A 21,623-nucleotide genomic window follows, 5' to 3' on the forward strand; every position below is an offset into this window, starting at 1 on the left:
TATTTCTTGAAATACGTCTAATAGAAGGATTTGCACTTGTAGAAATCCAATTTTCAAAAGATAATTTATCGCTAAAACTAAAAGAAAGTTGTTCAACCGCATAAAATTTAGCCGTTTCTTCTCTAAATATAGCTTTGTTATATTTAAATAGTTGAGATTCATTACCCGATTGAGAAGAGAATGCCGGAATTTGAGTTTGAGCACGATCAATCCCAATTTCCACCGGATGATTTTTCTCGATATGTCGCGTCAAAGTTCCATATCCACCTCTTTGTTTAAATTTGTAACATTTTGAACAATATTTGCATTTGGCTTGCAAATCACCGGAGGGAAGCGTCATCTTCTCGAAGTGTTTGGTGAAGATATCGGATGTCGGGCGAGGCACCGCTCGAGTTTGTCTTTGAGAGGCCGCCGGATCGTTCATACTTTCTTGACTTGCATGATGACGTGGTGGTGGTTGTTGTTGTTCAACTTGTTGTCTTTGTTGCGCCTCTTGTAGAATTTCTTGAATTTCATCATCGGAATATTCAAGATCAAATCCATCGACATTGAATTGAGGATACTCGACCTCGGGTGGTATGATGCTCTTTTCCTTTCCTTTTCCTTTGTCACCCCTACGACTTGATCCCGCTCCGGACATTTGTAATTGTATAAATATGAAAATAAATTAACAATTGACAATATACCAATAATCGAAACTTGATATTTTTGATAATTCAAGAAATTGAAATGAATTGAGAATAGAGAGAATGAAGAGTAAATTGTGTAAACAAAATGAAAGGGGGTTGGGGGGTATTTATAGATAAAGAATAAAAAATAGATTTTTTTTTTTTAAAAAAAAAAAAAACCGGCCGCCCCGGCGGGTCGAGCGGGTCGACCCGCCGGGTCGACGGGTCTACAACGGCCACAAAATCGTGGCCGTTGATCTCAACGGCCATGAAATCCTGGTCGTTGAATGATCCAACGGCCACTTGGTAGTGGTCGTTGGATCATGTGGCGCCCGGATGGGCGCCACGTGTCCAACCCGCCGGGTTGGACGGTTCCAACCCGGCGGGTTGGACCGCTGGGTTCCCGGTTTACCTAAGAGAAAATCGGAATCAGACCGCCTATGGGCCGGTCCGGTTTCGGTTCCGGTCTGGGTCCGGGCCCAACCCGGCCCTTGGCCAGGTCTAACGAAATGAATGGTATTGAACACCATTAACATTAGTTATATCATCATAGCAAGTGGCACCACGGTTTACATTTAGGAGACATCTTAAATAATACATGTCTCCACATCCCGGAGGAACGTAAAAAATGCGCCCGATCGAAAATCTCTGTTTCCTTGGAACGAATTCTCGTGTATCTTGCTTCCAAACAAATTTCATTGGAAATTCAGCATATGTCAATTCTCTTGCCTCCGGATATTTCTTGTTAGCTTCCATCCATGCTAGAAACATGCTCTGGTTAACAGTAGGTCGATCAATAATATTACTGATTTCATCTGCATCTGAAAAAAAATGATATTTTGTTCATTCGGAAGATGAAAGCTCAAACGCTCAATGGGTGGATCTCTATATTGAATATCAAATCCAAAAATTCTCCAAGCAGCCTCACATGGGGAAATATATCTGCAGTCGTAGTACATATTCACCTCATCAACATTTTTTCCCAAACTCTCATCATCTGAACTCCGATAGAATGATGCCGTCACACGATCGTGCCCTTTATTTATATATTTGAACAAATATTTGATATCCCGAGATTGGTTGCACCATTCAACATTCATATGAGCTCCATATTTAATCAACAAATAACGATTATGGGGAACAAAAAATCCATTGTCTATATTAACACCATTTCTGAGAACTGTTCACCCATTATCTCTGCGTCTATATATTGGATATCCATCTTCATCAATTGATGTCACTTCAACAAATTTTTTAGGAAAACGTTTTTGGCAACGACCGCCAGACATACATGGAGAATTTTTTCTTACCTCACCGCATGGACCGTGCATCATTAGATCCCGTACTGCATCATAATAAACAGGATCCTGATTTTTATCGGGAATTTCGGCAGAAATGATACGATCGACTGTCTCTGCTACTGGACATTTTTCTTCTTTGCATAGAAAGAGCAAAATATGGGCGTGTGGTAATCCTCTCTTCTGGAATTCCACGGTATAGATCACTGAAACAATTTATTAAAAATTAATTATTTGTATGTGCTAAAAGATATTAATAATCATTATAAGATAAGAAATATATCAAACATTATATTTAAAAAAAAATGTTATACCTGCTTTAACATTCCCAAATATTTTATTCTTTCTGACATCTTTAATCAAGGCATCCAACTTCATTTTAAAGATTCTGGAGACAATATCCGGACGGTCTTCGGCCCTTAATCCTCGAGCCTCGATAAATCTCATAATTTCTGGCCATTTTGGGTTACACGTAAATGTAATAAACAAATCTGGATATCCAGCCCACTTACATATAGCCATGGCATCTTGGTAATTCTGAATCATGTATCTTGCACCCCCAGTAAAAGAAGAAGGCAAGATAATACGTTTTCCTTGTGTAGATGCATTTGTTTCACCACGCAAAAGCGCATCATGAAGACCTTTGTAAATTTCACATCTCAATTGTTTTTGATGCAGCCGAACATATGTCAACTTTCCAGATTCAACCATTGTGTATGCATCAACAATAAATTGTTGAAAAAGTCTTCTTGAATTCAAAATACTTGAAAATTCGATGTCCCTATCATGCAGTCGATAAGCAAAAAATTCTCTTATACTCACTTTTTTTCTACCTCCAACACTTGATTTGGATTCTGATAATGGAATATCTTCTCGATAACCATCCTCACCATAGGGGAAAAGTATATGATACTGGAGAGAGAGATATGCAGGATTCAACTCATTGATACATTTAAGTTGACCAGATTGTGTTTCTATTAAAATATTTCTGTCTCCCAAAGCCTCATTAAAATCTCCCACAATTAATGCAGCAACCTCAGAAGTAGAAGGAAGATTATATCGTCTTCCATCCTTATCTCTTCTCCCAATCAGCCGTAATTTAATATCGGATTGTACTTCTACAATCATTCTTTCTTTGATCATCCGAAAAGACTTGACTAAAACATTATTTTCATCTAACATGATCTTCAAATCAGAGACTATCTCCAGATGCAGATTTTTTGTGTCGCTATTTTTTCTGAAAAATATTTTTATTTGACATATATGAATATTTTCTACTAAATTCACATAAACGATAAATAAAATAAGACATATTTTAATGTATACCTGACAACAGAAATCCGATTAGTAATTTCATTTTCTGTGTCGTAAATATATAACTGAGCAAACTTCGTAGATGCGCCTTCACATGGAAGTAGGCTTCCAATTAAATGATAATTCTGCCCATGAAGTTTAAAAACTGGAGCGGAGCCACCTTGATTTAAACTCGAATCTATCTTCCCTCCCATCGACGTGAAACAAAACATACTATTGTACGATCTGATATTCTCAAGAAAATGTTTGCTTTTATCATCCACTCCATTTAATAAATCATGCAATACTTCAGGAGGTTTTTTTAAAGGAGGAAGTTGTATTTTCCCTTGCATACAACACATGGAGTATTTAGGATTTCGAGATTTATAACTTCGGCATAACCTTTCTTCATACCAGAATATCGCACCACAAAAATCACATATGTATATTGGATCTCCTATATCCCAATAATCTATATAAAATAAAACAAAACAATGAAAATAAATATGTAACATTAAATGACGTTGTTAACATACGCATATTCCAAAAAACAAAACAATGAAAATAAATATGTAACATTAAAAAAATAAATTTGTTATAACTGCAAAATAAAATAAAATTTCTGTTATAAATTTAAATAAAAAAACATAAACTTGTTATAAACGAAGCAACATAAAAAAATATAATATAATTTTACCGATGGATGATATCGAGATATTTTTGTCGAGATTGTCACGACTATGTTGAATGTCCAATATGTTAACTAAATTAATTGGAATTGAATCAGATTCAACTGCAAAAAAAACAAACAAAACGTAATCAATTGATGATTATACTCATATCTTAAATGTACATAATATCTTAAAATTAAAAAAAAACGTATAATTATTAAAAAATTACATTGATGAACAAACGACAGTTTGTCACCAGTATTAAGAGCAAAGTGAGGGAAATCATCATCAATTGTTAGATCAATCATATCTGATTTATTTGTAGTTGAGCTGCTGGGTATTTGAGAAGAAGAATCTATATCAATTAAGCTCGATGAAGTAGCTGCACGTATACCGACGTTAAAAAAATATAATCATTTGAGTAGACAAACAAGAGTAATAACGAATGGAAAAAATATCATACCATTTGTAATCTCACTTAGTGGAGATTTTGACGTTGTCAATACCATCTTAAATGAACCGCGCAAAGTACAATGTTCGGATATTCTGATTCTTGAATCCAAATTTTTTGTTTAAATATTTAAGTAAAATTTTGAAAATAAAATTATCAAAATAAAAATGAACAAAATAGTAGATATGAGTCTAAAAAATACTAAACATCAAATTAACTAAAGTAATAATACTACATTAAAATTATAAAAATTAGATTTTGAAAAGGTAAAATTTACCATGTTATTACAAAAAAATTAATATTTGATCTTTTTATTTCATATTTTATAAATATCCAAACTTAAATAGCATTTAATGAATAAAAAATAAACTACAAAAAGCACATTTTATTTACATACTTATAATTGAGCCGAAAATATACACATTATCACACCCAATAACATATGATACTAAATCAAAGAAAATGGTCTGACCCTAAATCAACAAAAATGTTTTGGCCCAACATATAAACCCTAAATTAATTGGTATATATACTGGTAGTTCACAATTTCAATTTTTTTCCAAGAGCCGACAGAGCTCCCTTCTTGTTTTTGGAAATAATAACTTCCTTTGTACTCTCTTTTTTGACTGAATCTTCTTTTGTATTCTCATTATCAAATACACGTTTAAAGTCAGTTCAATTTTTTCACAATTTCTCTAGCATTTCTTATTTTGATTTTGTGTTTATATCTACCCGTTTTATGATTTTCGAAGAGAAAGCATGCCATCTTGAATTAGGTTTTTTTCGGATATTCGAAACAAATCAGGATATCATTTGATGGCTTGTTTTTCCTTCTTTATAGATTAATTTATTATGATTTCTTTTTCGGTTTATGAGTTTATACATTTATTTTCTTATGTCCTACATATCTGAAGAGTAAAACGCCATGTTTTCTATATATATTTTTTGTGTTCTGGAAATATTTATGTACAAAATCGGAGAAATCCTTATGTTCTGTACTATATTTTGATTATTTTTTTATTTATTTCTCATGTTCATACAACATACCTTTTATTTCGGTACATTTTTTTACATCTTTATTGATAATCTCTATATTTAGAAATAAAAGATTATAATTTTAATTCTAAACTTGTGATATTTACCATGATTATGAATATATTGTCTTAAATTATTATTGTTTTAATGTCCTGTTTTAAATAATTCAGTACGGCATTTTGTTTATTTTAGTTAGCATGAATTTAACTTATGAGTAGATTTTTATATATGGAAATAAATTATAAAATGTACTTGCAGCATTATTAAACAAAAATAAAACTTCATTAATAAAATTTTTCGAGATTTATAACTTCGGCATAACCTTTCTTTTAATAATGTTTTTTTTTGTTTGCAGGTTATCAATTTAGTAGCAACAACTACTATATCTTCTCAAGAAAGTTAAGTATATGGTAGATAATGTAATTTTATTATAAATTTATTGATAACCATCTACATATCATTTGAATTTGATGTTTATATTTTCTATATATAAATTTCAGATGCATGTATCCAGAAGGATCCTTTAATAACAGAATGACGGGTAAAAAATGATGTGTAAGTATTGTTTTCTCATCTTGTACTTGAAACATTAAATATACTGCATGAATAAATCTGAAATGCAATCCAAAAAATTAAATTAAAAGTATAAGTAATTACCTTTTGATTGATTGTCAGTGTTCCGTCTCTTGTTGCCTATCACCGTAGATTTTGTCAGGCGCTCCATAGTAATTTTGATTCTTCAAAATTCAGCAGCCTTTCATATGTTTGAATGTTCTTCTGTAAATCATTGTGGGAGCATTATAGCAGAACTTGAATTTTTTTTTAATGATTTAGGGATAATTGCTGAAGAAAATATGTGAGTTTGGATTTGAGCTTGAGTTTTGAATTTATCGAAATTGTGATCCGACGGTAAATTTTTTACAACATTAATATAAGAGGAGTTACGGGATTGACTGACTCATTAAGCTATATTTTCCTTTTTTAAAAAAATTTTATTGTGATTTGAATATATTACAATTTTATTATAAATGTGTTGAATCCGACATTTTGGTGATAACAAACAACAACTCATTGTATAGGAATGTGCTGTCAATCTTTTGTATTTCAGGAATCTACTACAACTCCTACCGCAACCGTCTAAACCCTTCAAGTTATCTACCGAAAGCTTGTCAACCGCCTTTGTCTCTCGACCGGTTGCAGTCACAAGCCTATCGACTGGTTATTCAAATCAGCAGAGGATAAATCTATCTACCGGTAGAATGCCAACTGCTTATCAAGATATCTCAAGACAAATACTTGAGACAAGACGTTCATTACAAGATCTTTTATCAAAAGAAGAACCGGCGTATCAGAAGATCTGTTGACTCTTGCATCGAGACAACAGGTTGCACTAAAATGGAAAAAACGCAGAATGGCTACAGATAAAGCATTCGACCGTTTATACCAGTTTTGGACCCTGGAAGTTGTCTGCATTTAAAGAAGTGTACGATCTTCATGCAGAATCATCAATGCATTTATGAAGCATTAAATGTGCATTCAATGCAGCATCAGAACGTTCAAAATAAAGACGTTGATGATTGACCTATATAAAGGGAAGATTGCTCAAGAAGTGACAAGAAGACAAGCAACACGAAAAATCTCAATCAACTCAATCACTTGAATACTATCAGAAGTCCTCATCTGATATACTGAAGCAATACTTGAGCACACTTACAAGATCATTCACTTGCTGCTCAAATAAACCTAGGAGTTTCGGATTAAGCTCAACCGGACTGTATTCATTATTGAAGAGACTCGAAGCTACTCTGAAAGCTTCCACCAGTCTGATAAGAACTGAGAATCTTATCTGTGTAAATCTAGGAGTTTCGGATTAGGCATTGGATAAGTCCTAAGTCTGAAGTGGGTGTATTGCAAGACGTTGTAATAACCAAAGTCTTCTAGTGAATTCCTTCCTAAGTGGAAGAAGGGGAGACGTAGAAGGATTAAGCCTTCGAACTTCCATAAATCGTGCCTTAGTCTTTACTGCATATTTATCTTATATATTGCTCATACATCGTGTTATAACTTGCCTTTGCATCACTAAAACCTCTGAACTATTTCCGCACTATTTAAGTTGTTCAAACCGTTTTAGAAGTTGAGAAAACAGATTAAGTGAACTAAACTTCACTTGATCATTTTGAAAAGAAAGAAAATAAGTTTCAGAGTGTATTCACCCCCCCTACCCTCTGAACCGATCCCAACAAGTGGTATCAGAGCGGGTTCCTTTCTCAACTGCTGATCTAAAGTTTTAAAATCATGACTTCTTTCAACAAAATTCCTATGTTTTCTAAAGAAGATTATGATGACTGGAAAATTCGCATGCAGGCAGACCTTGCAGCACAGGACGATGACATGCTATATGTCATAACAGACGGTCCTATCAAAATCATGAAGGTCAACCCAGCTCTAACCGTTGGTGCAGGACAAATGATTGAGAAACCAAGAGCTGAGTGGACTACTGAGGACAAAAAAAAGGTCAATCTTGACAATGTGGCCCGGGACATCCTATACAAAACACTGGACAAGAACATGTTCAGCAAAATCAAGTCATGCTCCACAGCAAAGGAGATTTGGGAAAAGCTCACTCAGTTGTGTGAAGGAAATGACCAGACCAAGGAAAACAAGCTCACCATGGCCATTCAAAAATATGACAATGCCAAAATGAAGCCAGGGGAAACCATGGCTGAATTTGATGAACGGTTCAGTAGTATCATTTGTGATCTTATTGCTTTAGGAAAAACTTATACTAACCGTGAAATTGCTGTGAAGGTTATGAGAGCTTTGCCCAAAGAATGGGAGATCAAGACAGTGGCCATGAGGGAGTCAAAAGACTTAAGCAAGGTTGAACTGCATGATCTCTTTGCAGATCTCAAAGCCTACGAGTTCGAGCTCAACATGAGGACAGAAGATGAACCATCTACCTCTCAACCAACCAAGGCCTTAACCTCAACGGTGATGCGTCCACCGGTCGAGGAAGCTCCATAGAGATCAGCTGAGCAAATCAGCAACGAAGCCATGACACTCTTTGTCAAGAAATTTGGTAGATTTATGCGTAAAAACAATTCTAAATTTAAAAATTATCATAAATCGGACCATACAGACGATGGTCCTACTTGTTTTAACTGTGGCAAGCCAGACCACTTCATTGCAGATTGCACCAAGCCTAAGAGCAATGATCAGAAGCAATTCTTCGAAAGAAGAAGGGGCAAGGAGGACAAGAGGACGTTTAGAAAAGGAAGAGACCAAAGGGTTCTAGTAGCAGACGAAAGCAAAAGCAAGTGGGCTGAGTCTGACTCTGACAACCCCAATACCGGAAGCTCTTCAGATGATAGCGATGATGAAAAGGTGGAATGCCTTATGGCTGACATCGAAGAAGAAGCTGAGGAGGTATTTGACTTTGGTTCACCTGAATTTACTCATAGTGATCTAGTTACTGCTTTACATGAAATGACTAATGAATACAAAGCATTATCCAAGGAATTCGAGGAGGTAAAGGCAGAAAGAGCTGACCTAAAAGATAAGTCAAGCGAATCAAGCTGCATGTAGCGAAAAGAGCTTGATGGTCTTAAGGTCAAGCTAAGTCTGCTGGCTACTGAGAATGACACCTTGAAAAGAGTGTTCCAAGCAACATTGACTGAGAACAAAAAACTACTTGAAACAATTAAGGCTTGGAATAAATCTTCTGTAACCATTGACAAGATTCAAGAAATCCAAAGACCGGCACATGACAAAACCGATCTAGGGTTTGGAACAAATGAACAGTCTATAGAATCTTGTATTCAGTCAAGCCTGGACAAAGGCAATCTTAACAAAATAAGATTTGTCAGGTCCAGCACGATATATGAACATGATGAGTGCAGCTTTGACAAAAATCAAAAAGTACCTAACGAACGAAGCTCTAAGCATAGAGGGCTGGGATATGTGGATCCCCAGATCTCTAATCAAAGAGGAACTTGGATTAAACCAAAACCTAATGAAAGAAGAAAGGGAAACCAATCTAATTTCAAAAGGCCATGGAATGATTCTAACTACTCTAAGAGAAGATGGTCAAAGGAGAAGCCTTACCAGTACTTTAATTGCAGGCCAGTTTAAAAGAGGTACAGGCTAACTGATAAAGATCAAAAAGGCAAGCAGCACACAGCAACCTCACAAGCACACACATTTACTGCTTATCGACCGCACAGATTTTTGGACACACACACGGGCAAACCTGTAAGGGTGTTCCAGGTGTGGGTCCCGAAAGGGCTAATCCGACCTGGACCCTACTAGATATGGGTACCAAAAGTTCTTCACTTTTTGCAGGTACTAAAAGTCCAAACGGGCGAGAAGACCACTTCTATCAAGGACACTACCTGGTACTTAGATAGTGGTTGCTCACGGCACATGACAGGGAATCCAGAACTTCTAACAGAAGTTGTGCTGTGCAAAGGACCAAAGATCAGCTTTGGAGACAACTCCAAAGGTAAAACCGTGGGTAAGGGTAAGATTATCCATGGTAACATCATTATTAAAGATGTGTTGCTTGTTGACAAACTGTGCTATAATTTGATAAGTATTAGTCAACTATGTGACAATGATCATTCGGTCGAGTTTCACAAACACACTTGCATCATAAAAAATGACAAAGGTGAGACTCTTATGACCGGTGTAAGAGACCTAAACACCTACAAGGTAAACTGGTCTTGCTCACATATTTCTTCACCTACTTGTCTTACTGCTCATCATGATAAACATTGGTTGTGGCATAAGCGGTTAAATCATCTAAATTTTAAGTCCATTTCTAACTTGAGGAAGCATGATTTGGTTTCTGGTCTGCCTGAAGGAGATTTTATAAAAGACAAAGTTTGTCCTGCTTGTCAACTAGGAAAGCAGGTGAGAGCAACCTTTAAAAATAAAAGGTGTATGTCTTCTTCCAAATGCTTAGATTTACTTCACATGGACCTATTTGGTCCTATACCAGTAAGAAGCATAGGGGGAATGAGATATGCTCTTGTTGTTATAGATGACTTTTCTCGATTTACTTGAGTCATCTTTCTCTCTTCAAAAGATCAAACTGCACCTCACCTGATTAAGCTTTTTAAACGCTTGCAAAATGAACAATCTACTGTGATAGATAGAATCAGGAGTGATAGAGGGACTGAATTTTTAAACACCACTCTTATGACTTATCTAGATGATCAGAGAATCAAGCATGAGTTGTCAGCTGCTAGATCCCCATAGCAAAATGGGGTGGCTGAAAGAAGGAACCGTACTTTAAAAGAAGCAGCCAGAACTATGATTGCTGATTCAAATGTTTCTCAAAGGCTTTGGGCAGAAGCAGTTAACACAGCTTGCTATACTCAAAACAGATCTATGATTAATAAACGATTTAACAAAACTCCATATGAGATCTGGAATGACACAAAACCTGATATTTCATACTTCAAAATTTTTGGGTGCAAATGCTTTATCCACAACAATGGCAAAAATCATTTGACAGCTTTCGATGCCAAAGCAGACGAAGGAACTTTTATTGGTTACTCAGCCGTTAGCAGAGCTTATCGAGTGTTCAATCAAAGATCACTAACGGTCGAGGAAACCATTCATGTTATTTTTGATGAATCTACTCTTTGTACAGAACAAACTCAAGGGAGCATAAATGATCTGAGTCATAGACTGGAAAACACAAATCTACAGGAAGAGAGTGACAGTGATCCATATCCTCCAAAGAAGGATGATCTAGTTCCCTCTACCGTGTGTGATCAAACAAGGCCAGAAGAGGATCCACCGGTTGATAACGATCCTCCTGCCAATGATGATCCAGTAAACGAGGACGTTCGTCAACCAATTGATGACAACCCTTTAGGGAATTATTTTAGGTGGAACAAAGATCATCCACCTGGGTTGGTCATAGGTGACCCTTCTGCTCCTCGAAAAACACGTGGTCAAATGATTAATGAATTCTTGCATGCAGCTTTCATATCTCAGGTAGAGCCCAAGAAGATAGATGAAGCTCTATCAGATGCCAGCTGGATTGAAGCTATGCAAAAAGAGTTGAATCAATTCACCCGCAACAATGTTTGGCATCTAGTTCCTCGACCGGAAAATCAAAATGTGATTGGAACTAGATGGGTGTTTCGTAACAAGCTCGATGAACATGGCACTGTTGTGCGTAACAAAGCTCGGCTTGTTGCACAAGGATTCAGACAAGAAGAAGGCATAGACTTTGAGGAATCCTTTGCGCTAGTTGCAAGACTAGAAGCAATCCGCATCTTTCTTGCCTATGCAGCTTTCAAGGACTTTAAAGTTTATCAAATGGATGTCAAGTCTGCATTCCTCAATGGTCTACTTCAAGAAGAGGTGTACGTTGAACAACCACCAGGTTTTGTCAATCCTACTCATCTTCAATATATCTATAAACTTGACAAAGCCCTCTATGAATTAAAACAAGCACCGCGTGCATGGTATGATACATTACTAAAATTTTTACTGGAACATGATTTCCAAATTGGAACGGTCGATAAGACCTTGTTTAAATTTGTAAAAGGTGATCATGTGTTACTAGTACAAATTTATGTTGATGACATTATATTTGGGTCAACTAACCCCAAGTTGTGCTCAAAGTTCTCTAAGATGATGCAGGAGAAATTTGAAATAAGCATGATGGGCGAGCTAAATTTCTTTCTTGGATTGCAAGTGAAGCAACTTGAAACTGGAATATTTATCAATCAATCCAAGTATGCCAAGGAATTGGTAAAGAAGTTTGGAATGGAACAGTACTCAACTGTATCTACCCCCATGAGTGCATCAATCAAGCTTGATAAAGATGAAGGGGGAATCCCGGTCGAGGTAACAATGTATAGGGGCCTTATTGGCTCATTGATTTATTTGACTGCCAGTCGACCGGATATCATGTATTCAATTTGTTTATGTGCTAGATTTCAAGCAGCACCTAAGCAATCTCATTTCATTGCCGCCAAACGAATAATTAAATATATTAAAGGAACTACTAATGTGGGTCTTTGATATCCCAAAGATTCAAATCTTAATCTTATTGGCTATTCAGATGCAGATTATGCAGGTTGTAGAATTGATCGCAAAAGTACAAGTGGCACATGTCAATTCCTTGGAGATAGACTAATTTCGTGGTCAAGTAAGAAGCAGACATCAATTGCTACCTCGACCGCCGAAGCAGAATACCTTGCTCCTGGCAGCTGTTGTGCTCAAATACTCTGGATTCAACAGCAGCTTAATGATTATGGAATCCGGTCGAGTGAAACTCCAATCTACTGTGACAATACAAGTGCCATAGCCATCACTCACAATCCAGTGATGCACTCTAGGACAAAGCACATTGATGTCAGGCATCACTTTATCCGAGATCATGTCTTAAAGAAGAAAATCAGACTGGAATACATCTCTACCGATCAGCAAGCAGCAGACATATTCACCAAGCCTTTACCGGACGCTAAGTTTTCATATTTTCGAAATATTCTTGGCTTAGTAGATCTAAGTTAGTATGCATGCTTTTAGGGGGAATGATTGCTAGTATGACTTTAATAGCTTAGCTGTTACATTGCCATAAATGTTGGCATATCATCCGCCTTTAGCTAGTCTCTGACAGGCTCCGTACTAACAGCTTTGTGCTTTGAACCAAATGACATTGATTGGGCGCGGTGATTATACTCTTCAAAACTTTTTGAATTTCAAAAATACTTTTCATGACATCACCATATGGCCCATAGGTTCCTATATATACTTCTTTACACTCGTATATCAACCTTTCATCGTTGCTAAAGCTTTCATATTGCATTAAAAGTTCTATCGTATTACTATCAAGTTTTTGCTTACTCTCTGCTCGAGTTCTTATCTACAGCTATCATGTCGATCCAGAAGACTTGCCTTGCAATCAACTTTGATTCCGTTATTGAGGCAAACAATGCAGGAATCACTGAGGTCTTCACCATGCTTGAAGCCTCTGGACTGAAGAAGTTTTTGGGAAGCAGCGCCATCTGCGATCTGCCTGTCTTGAAGGAGTTCTTTGCAACCGCTCAAATCGAGCATGGGACTGTCAAATGCTTGATCCGGACAGAGTCCTACTCCTTCAATCAAAAGTTCTTCGCCAGCACATTTGATCTGTCCTCCAGGGGTTTGACAAAATGCGCGGATATTCCCGATGGTAACTGCTCATACTGGTTGAAGGAATTCTCAACCACTGATGCTCCGATCAAACTGCCGGCTCAGAAGACATCTCTTAAAGCTCCATTCAGGCTATTGACCAACATCGTGGCCAAGAATCTTCTTGCCAAGGCTGGATCGTACGACAAGGTGACGATGGAGAAATTCCAATACATGGCTTGTATCGCCTCCAAAATCAACATCAACTGGTCAGACATATTGTTCACTACTTTATGTGAAATGATCAGGGGAAAAGGGCAATCCGAGGGATTTGCTCTGCAAATTTGCCACACCTTGAGCGTCCTTGGAGTAGACTTCTCCAAGACTGAGCCTCTGCATCCCACCAAATGGCTCAACAAGTCTACAATCTTCAAGTTTCTGAACAAGAAAGAGGTTGCGGTCGACACTCTGCCTTCAACCGCAAGTGTTGTTGCTGTCACTCAACCGCTTTCAACAGTCCCGGTAGCGGCCAAACCAGCCCATACCAAGAAATCTGCCAAGCGTCAACTTATCATAGAGTCTGACTCTGAAGAAGAATCATGTGAGAACGTTCCACTGATTCAAGACTTCAGCAAGTCATCTCCTTCTGTCTCCAAAGCAGCTGTGCCATCCACGCCTGCAGGCGAGAAGAAGAGGCAGCACAAGAAGTTAAAGTCCCTTTCTGGACTTGCTCCTACCGTTCCAACACCAATTCTGCCAACGGTCAAGACTACTACCACTACTGCTACTAATGCTCCACATCCTACCAAGGGTGTGATAATCATGGAAGGTGCCTCATCAACTCCAAAGGTCACTCTCGCTGATCCCAAGGACAAAGGGAAAGGTGTGATGATCTACTCACCTAAGGCTCAACCAGCAGCTACTGTAGAGCTCAACTTGATCATCTCTCACGTTCTCCGCACTGTCAAGCGTCACCTACAGCGCTTTGACAGATGGCATCATTCCCGTACTCACCTGACGCTTGCTCAAATATTTCCTAAGTGGAAAGCTCTGAACGTTATTGAGCAGAAGATGCTTCTTTTTGCTAACACTGAAGACATCGTGGAGGCTCTGGGAAGAAGACAGCTCATCGACTTGAAGCTTCGAGGAAGCCTGATATCTCTGTTGATTACTGAGCGTGTCAAGAACTTCAAATCCAAGGGTCCTACCGCCACCGATGACTTTGTGATTTTGACTGGACTACAGAATAGTCTACGTCAAATCACTCAACTACTTCAGCACTTCCAAGCTCTTAACAACGTAAAGACGACAGCTTCAGCAGCTTGTATACAGGCTTATGGACTGGAAGCACAGGTGATGATGAAGACTTTTCTTACCCAAGATCAGGGTGAAGAAGACGTCTCTGCTATTACTCTTTCAGATGAGATTCTGACCGGTCTCATCACTGCTGACCTGTTTCAGTCATCCGCTCTAGGATCGATTGTGGCAGCATCTTCATCGGTCAACCCCGCCTCAACCGTAGCCCCAGCAGTAATTCAATCGGAAGCAGCTGTGACTGCTCACTCATCTCCAGCGGCGACCGCTCACACCTCTCCCAGTCGTCTACAAGATTTTTTAGAAGTGATTGAACAAGAAATTCCTGTCACCTCTGTGACAGAGGCTCCTTGCAGCAGTGAAGCAGTAGTGCCCCCAACAGAGATACCAAGCACTATTGTATCACTTGCACCTCCAGAACAGTCAGTGACTGATGCTGACCCAGCACTTCAACCGTCTCCATCTACTGAAAAGTTTGTGGAAGATCTCCTAATGGATGAACCAAGTGCTGATCCTGCTACTCCACCAACCATCTTGGCTGCAGTCGAGACCCCTATATCTCCAACTGTACCACTATTGGAAGGTACATCAGCTAGCTCACCAGCCAGATCACCAGCATCACATCATCTTGAGTCTGGCCCGGCTTCACCAAGGAATGACACACAGAGTCAAATGCTTCAGACTGATGACTCATATATTGAAGTCATGGCAGCAGCTCTGGATCACACATTGATGAATAGGCTTCATGAGCTCCTGCAAACAGTTCGATCCTTTTCACAAGACATCACAAACACATCCTCATGGGTTGACAATTCACGCAAGACGATGATTCGGCATTTTGAGACCGTGTCCGAAGAGATCACTGCCCATCATCGCACTCAAATCAAAACGCTCTCTACCGTCTCCGAACAAGTTGTCAGATTCGAAAACCGCCTTCATAGGCAGTTGAATGATCGGATGGACACTATGCAAGCTACTCTAATTGCTCAACTAGATGCAAAAATTGATACTATGCAAGCCTGCCTTGGCACTCAACTCACTGAGATCATCCTTCAACTCAACCAAGGTGATGCCAAAAAGGGGGAAGAAGAGCAACGAAGAGCAGCAGAGGCAAGAAGACGTGAAGAAGAATCCAGAAGAAAGGAAGAAGCCGACAGAAGAAGAAGAGAAGGCGATAGGTCAGGAGGAGCCAGTTGGTTCAAAAGATGAACAACTTGTCTCTTCTTTACTTATCGCAGTTGTATCTCATTTTGTTTTTCTTCAGTAGGTGTAATAAGAATGCTTATTGTAATTAATGAAATTCATTCTCTCAATGAAGTTCATTTTAATGCTTTCATATTGCTTTCGGAGCACTTAAGTTTTGTCATCACCAAAAAGGGGGAAATTGTTGAATCCGACATTTTGGTGATAACAAACAACAACTCATTGTATAGGAATGTGCTGCCAATCTTTTGTATTTCAGGAATCTACTACAACTCCTACCGCAACCGTCTAAACCCTTCAAGTTATCTACCGGAAGCTTGTCAACCTCCTTTGTCTCTCGACCGGTTGCAGTCACAAGCCTATCGACTGGTTATTCAAATCAGCAGAGGATAAATCTATCTACCGGTAGAATGCCAGCTGCTTATCAAGATATCTCAAGACAAATACTTGAGACAAGACGTTCATTACAAGATCTTTTATCAAAAGAAGAACCGGCGTATCAGAAGATCTGTTGACTCTTGCATCGAGACAACATGTTGCACTAAAATGGCAAAAACGCAGAATGGCTACAGATAAAGCATTCGACCGTTTATACCAGTTTTGGACCCTGGAAGTTGTCTGCATTTAAAGAAGTGTACGATCTTCATGCAGAATCATCAATGCATTTATGAAGCATTAAATGTGCATTCAATGCAGCATCAGAACGTTCAAAATAAAGACGTTGATGATTGACCTATATAAAGGGAAGATTGCTCAAGAAGTGACAAGAAGACAAGCAACACGAAAAATCTCAATCAACTCAATCACTTGAATACTATCAGAAGTCCTCATCTGATATACTGAAGCAATACTTGAGCACACTTACAAGATCATTCACTTGCTGCTCAAATAAACCCTCTCCTACAGTTTACATATCTGATCTTCAAGGATCATCCTAGGGTTTCCAAGCCTCTCAACCGCTCTGCAGTTTGAGAAGCTCAACCGGACTGTATTCATTATTGAAGAGACTTGAAGCTACTCTGAAAGCTTTCACCAGTCTGATAAGAACTGAGAATCTTATCTGTGTAAATCTAGGAGTTTCGGATTAGGCATTGGATAAGTCCTAAGTCTGAAGTGGGTGTATTGCAAGACGTTGTAATAACCAAAGTCTTCTAGTGAATTCCTTCCTAAGTGGAAGAAGGGGAGACGTAGAAGGATTAAGCCTTCGAACTTCCATAAATCGTGCCTTAGTCTTTACTGCATATTTATCTTATATATTGCTCATACATCGTGTTATAACTTGCCTTTGCATCACTAAAACCTCTGAACTATTTCCGCACTATTTAAGTTGTTCAAACCGTTTTAGAAGTTGAGAAAACAGATTAAGTGAACTAAACTTCACTTGATCATTTTGAAAAGAAAGAAAATAAGTTTCAGAGTGTATTCACCCCCCCCTCTACCCTCTGAACCGATCCCAACAAAATGTTTTAAATTAATATTTTATTATCTATATTTGGAATATATCCTATTTACTGTTATTTTATTGAAATTATATCGGGCATTTAGTTAAATTTAACTTGTGAATTATTTTGATTGATTTGATAATTCTTTAATTGGTAATGGTTTATTAAAAAAGTAAATATTGCTGATTTTTTTTATTTGTCACAGTTTTTTAAAATTTTACATTGAATTTTCCAATTACATGTATTTTTAATCTTTTTTGTCAATGTGCCTTATTTGCCCGAAAAAATAGGAACTAAAATGTGTCTTCGTTTTAAATATATATATATATATATATAATATTTAAAATAAGAAATAAGTTTGATTGATTGATTTTTTTATAAATTTGATAGGTAGTTCTATATTTAAAAAATTAAGACAAAGATCATGATATTGATTAGAATTGTTTGTTTTTCAACATTATTACTTTGTTTTATAACCATAATTATTAGATATTATTCTTAAACTACCGTGTTATAAATCATTACCAAATTTTTTTTATGTATTATTAAGTTATTTAAAGGCATAAAATTTACATATATATTTACAGTTAGGGAATGAATCCCTAACTTGTATAATTTTTCTATTTTAATTGCTAAGTTTATTGACCGAGAAAAAATTATAACAATATTTGAATCAATTTTAACTTGCCATTTTCAAATCTAATAATAATATGGAATATCTTATACTTTAAAAAAATTCTTTTAGAATGAATTTTTATTGTTGAATTTTAAATTAAATTAAAGAAATATAATGATGAATGTTTTGATTTCTTAGTCGATAGTGTTTATAAAGGAAAGTAAATATATTCCAAATTTTTTTTAATGATAAGATTGATCATATTTTGTTGTAATTATTGCATTGATTTTTTAATATACGTTTTTTAATATGTTATGGGTGATATTATATTTGCATATATTTGATTGAAACAAAATATATATTTATGTATGTAGAGATTTAAATTAAATTATAAATTCAGTTTTATTTATTGATGTTTTGAATAGTTAATTTAATTAATGCAACTTCAAATAAACAATTAATGATATACAAAAATTTAAATATTGGGTAATTAAACAATAATTATTTATCACAAGATAGTCATAATGATGGAAAATATCACAAGTCTTGGATTTAATCCCATAATATTTGATTTCTTAATATAGAACATATTAATTAAAGATTCAAAACATCTATAATAAAACTGATTTCTTAGTTTAATTTAAAACTCTACTTAAATACTTTAGTTTTAATCAAATACATGCAAATATGACACCTTATATAACAAATTAAAAATATATATTATAAAACTCATGCAATAATTACAACAAAGTATGATCAATCTCATCAAATTTTTGAACATATTTCTTTTCTTAATATACAGTATCAACTAAAGATTCAAAACATCAATTAATATAATTTCTTTAATTTAATTTAAAATTCAACTTTTATATTCGATTTATTATGAGATATTCCAATTCCAATTAAAAACATGCAAGTTGAAAATTGATACGAATATTGTAATAATTTATTAAATGTCAATCAACTTAACCAATCAACTTTTTGAATATTTTTCGTAGTTAAATTTTCAAAATTAAAACCATTCAAAAAAGAAAAAATTACATAAGTTAGGGATTCAATCCCATGAATGTAAACACATCTACGTAAAATTTATGCTTTCACATATTTAATCAAACCACTCCTCTCATATTCTTCTTGGAAAAAAATTTACCACCAGATCACAATTTCGAAGAACTCACAGCTCAATCTCAAATCCAAACTCACATATTTTCATAACCAATCATCACATAATCTCAAATATAAAGCATATTTAAGGAAGTATTTCAAAATGTAAGATAATTTGTTTGTTTTTTAATTTTATGATATATAATCCATATTTCAATTATTCGTTCAAATGTTCATTTTTTAAATCATTTTTAGCATTAATTGTATAAAATAACATCACGTGCATCGCACGACATATTTTTGTTTAAAGATTTTTTTGTTTCTTTTTAATAGTACTTTTTTAACGTTATTCTTATTACTTATTATAAAATTAAATTTATTTACAATTTAATTTTATAGTATAACTGTTAAATGTACGTTTATTTATACTATAATAATAAGATTTGGTTTCTAATCAAATTTGGAATTGTATTCTATTTTTGTTATTATTTTTTATTTTACTGTTTTAATTATCGTTTGAAATATTATTAATTATTTGTTCCTTCTATTAGTATCCAGATTGCATAAATAAATCTTTTTCTATTGTAGATAAATATTTGTAAAGATTTTTACTGTTTATATTTGATTGAAGTTGTGTTTTTGGGTCCACACTCCTACGATGAAAAATAAAATAAGAGTAGCACTTTCTAATAAGTTATAATTGTTTTTGCTGTTTTATTTTTATTTGTTCTAAATCTTAAATATGGTTTTACATGTTTTCTATACTGGAATTGTATTATATTTTTGTTATTATTTTTGATTTTATTATTTTAATTATAATTATTGGTTGAAATATTATTAATTATTTTGTTACCTTATTATTAGCGAGATTACATAAAATTAGTGTCGCACTTCCAGAATAATTTTATTTTAAAGATAAAATAAATAAAATATCTCTATTATTTGAGCTTAGCTTCACTAATTACATAATTATTATATTATATTAAAATATTGATGATATAAATCAACCTTCGAAATTATAAATTATAAACTATTTAAATGTTTTAAAAAAATTAAGCAATTTTTAAATTTTCAAATTATTAATTATTATATTTGTAGTATTTTTTTTATCTACATTTAATAGTTAAAATTTTTTGCAAATCAAAATGTTATAAATTTCTAATTATTCGTCAATTATATGATCTATATTTAAAAATTAATAAAATATATATCGTGGTGCATATGGGACAGAAATAGAAATAAATTGTGTTTGTTTTCCTTATTTAGCTAATTTTTTTTGGCGAGATTTTACTATTTTTGGCAAAAACTCAGTTATTATATATATATATATATATATATATATATATATATATATGTGTGTGTGTGTGGAAAGAGTTAAATGACGATTCGGCTGGCGCTCATGTTATCTTGTTATCTTGCACACTGTTGCGAAGGGTAACAAAACAATAATAATTTATGGAATTGACGGAGACAACAAAAACCAACTCACGTCACAAGGTCGAGAGCTTGTCCACGAGCACAAAAGGTATGTCTTAGTTTTGTTGCAAGCTTGCAACTCTCAGTTACATGACCAAAGTTTAATTAACCTCCACACCCACCGCCACAGCCAGCACAACGTCCGCCACCGCACCCGCCGCCACAACCAGCACCACCACAACCACAGCCTGAATCAGCAACCACGGCGTCCGCAATGACGGTGGCAGTGATCCCAGCCGCAGCGGCCCCAGCCAAGATCTCCAAAGCCCCATAATTATTTGATCTTGATTCCTGGGGTTCGCTTCGTTCACGCAGATTATATATAATATTGAGTAGGCTGGCCTGAAGTGTCCTGTTGCATATTTAGAAGAATAAATACCACTTTTCCTTCTGCTACTCCTCCTTAATCCTATATTGAAACACATCCTGAAAACAATTGTTTTATGGCTCTATAGTTAATTCTTACGATGGAGTAGCTTTGGCACATGATGATCTTTATCCGTTTATAGAAGCACACTAGTCAACACTTTAATGGCCAACTCTTCAAGTATTTTTTTTTAAAATATTTAACCTGAAAAAACAACTGTTCCAATTTATTTTTAGTTGTGAGCTCACAAAATATATAGTTCCAACAACTGTTGACATCAAAACTCATGTAATTTTATATAATCGTCCGATGGTACGTACGTACGCAACATTAACTGAAATCATATAATACTCGGCCGAACACGGCGAGTATTATTTGTTTCTGCAGTTTTTATTTAGGACAAATTTTTTCATATGGTGTGATTTTGAAGCGTACGTTGGAATGAAAATATCGAGAATTATACAGTAGTCTTCTAGCCTTCAAGTTAATTAATATTTATATCCTTTTCCGTTGCTGTTGAAAGTATCGAGAATTATACAGTAGTCTTCT

The 21,623-nt window shown here is 35.5% G+C and overlaps 1 protein-coding gene across 1 annotated transcript; it reads right to left on the reverse strand.

Moving 5' to 3' along the window:
- Positions 1-1,824: 1,824 nt before the first annotated feature.
- On the reverse strand, positions 1,825-3,474 carry LOC140890010 (uncharacterized). The gene is made up of 4 exons (XM_073297760.1): positions 3,293-3,474; positions 2,281-3,203; positions 1,979-2,172; positions 1,825-1,890 (listed from the first exon to the last, which is right to left on the reverse strand). Exons 1-4 carry the CDS (start codon positions 3,472-3,474, stop codon positions 1,825-1,827), a joined length of 1,365 nt encoding a protein of 454 aa, XP_073153861.1.
- Positions 3,475-21,623: the final 18,149 nt, after the last annotated feature.

This window comes from Henckelia pumila, chromosome 3, assembly GCF_033568475.1.
Source record: "Henckelia pumila isolate YLH828 chromosome 3, ASM3356847v2, whole genome shotgun sequence".
NCBI classification, from domain to species: Eukaryota; Viridiplantae; Streptophyta; class Magnoliopsida; order Lamiales; family Gesneriaceae; genus Henckelia; species Henckelia pumila.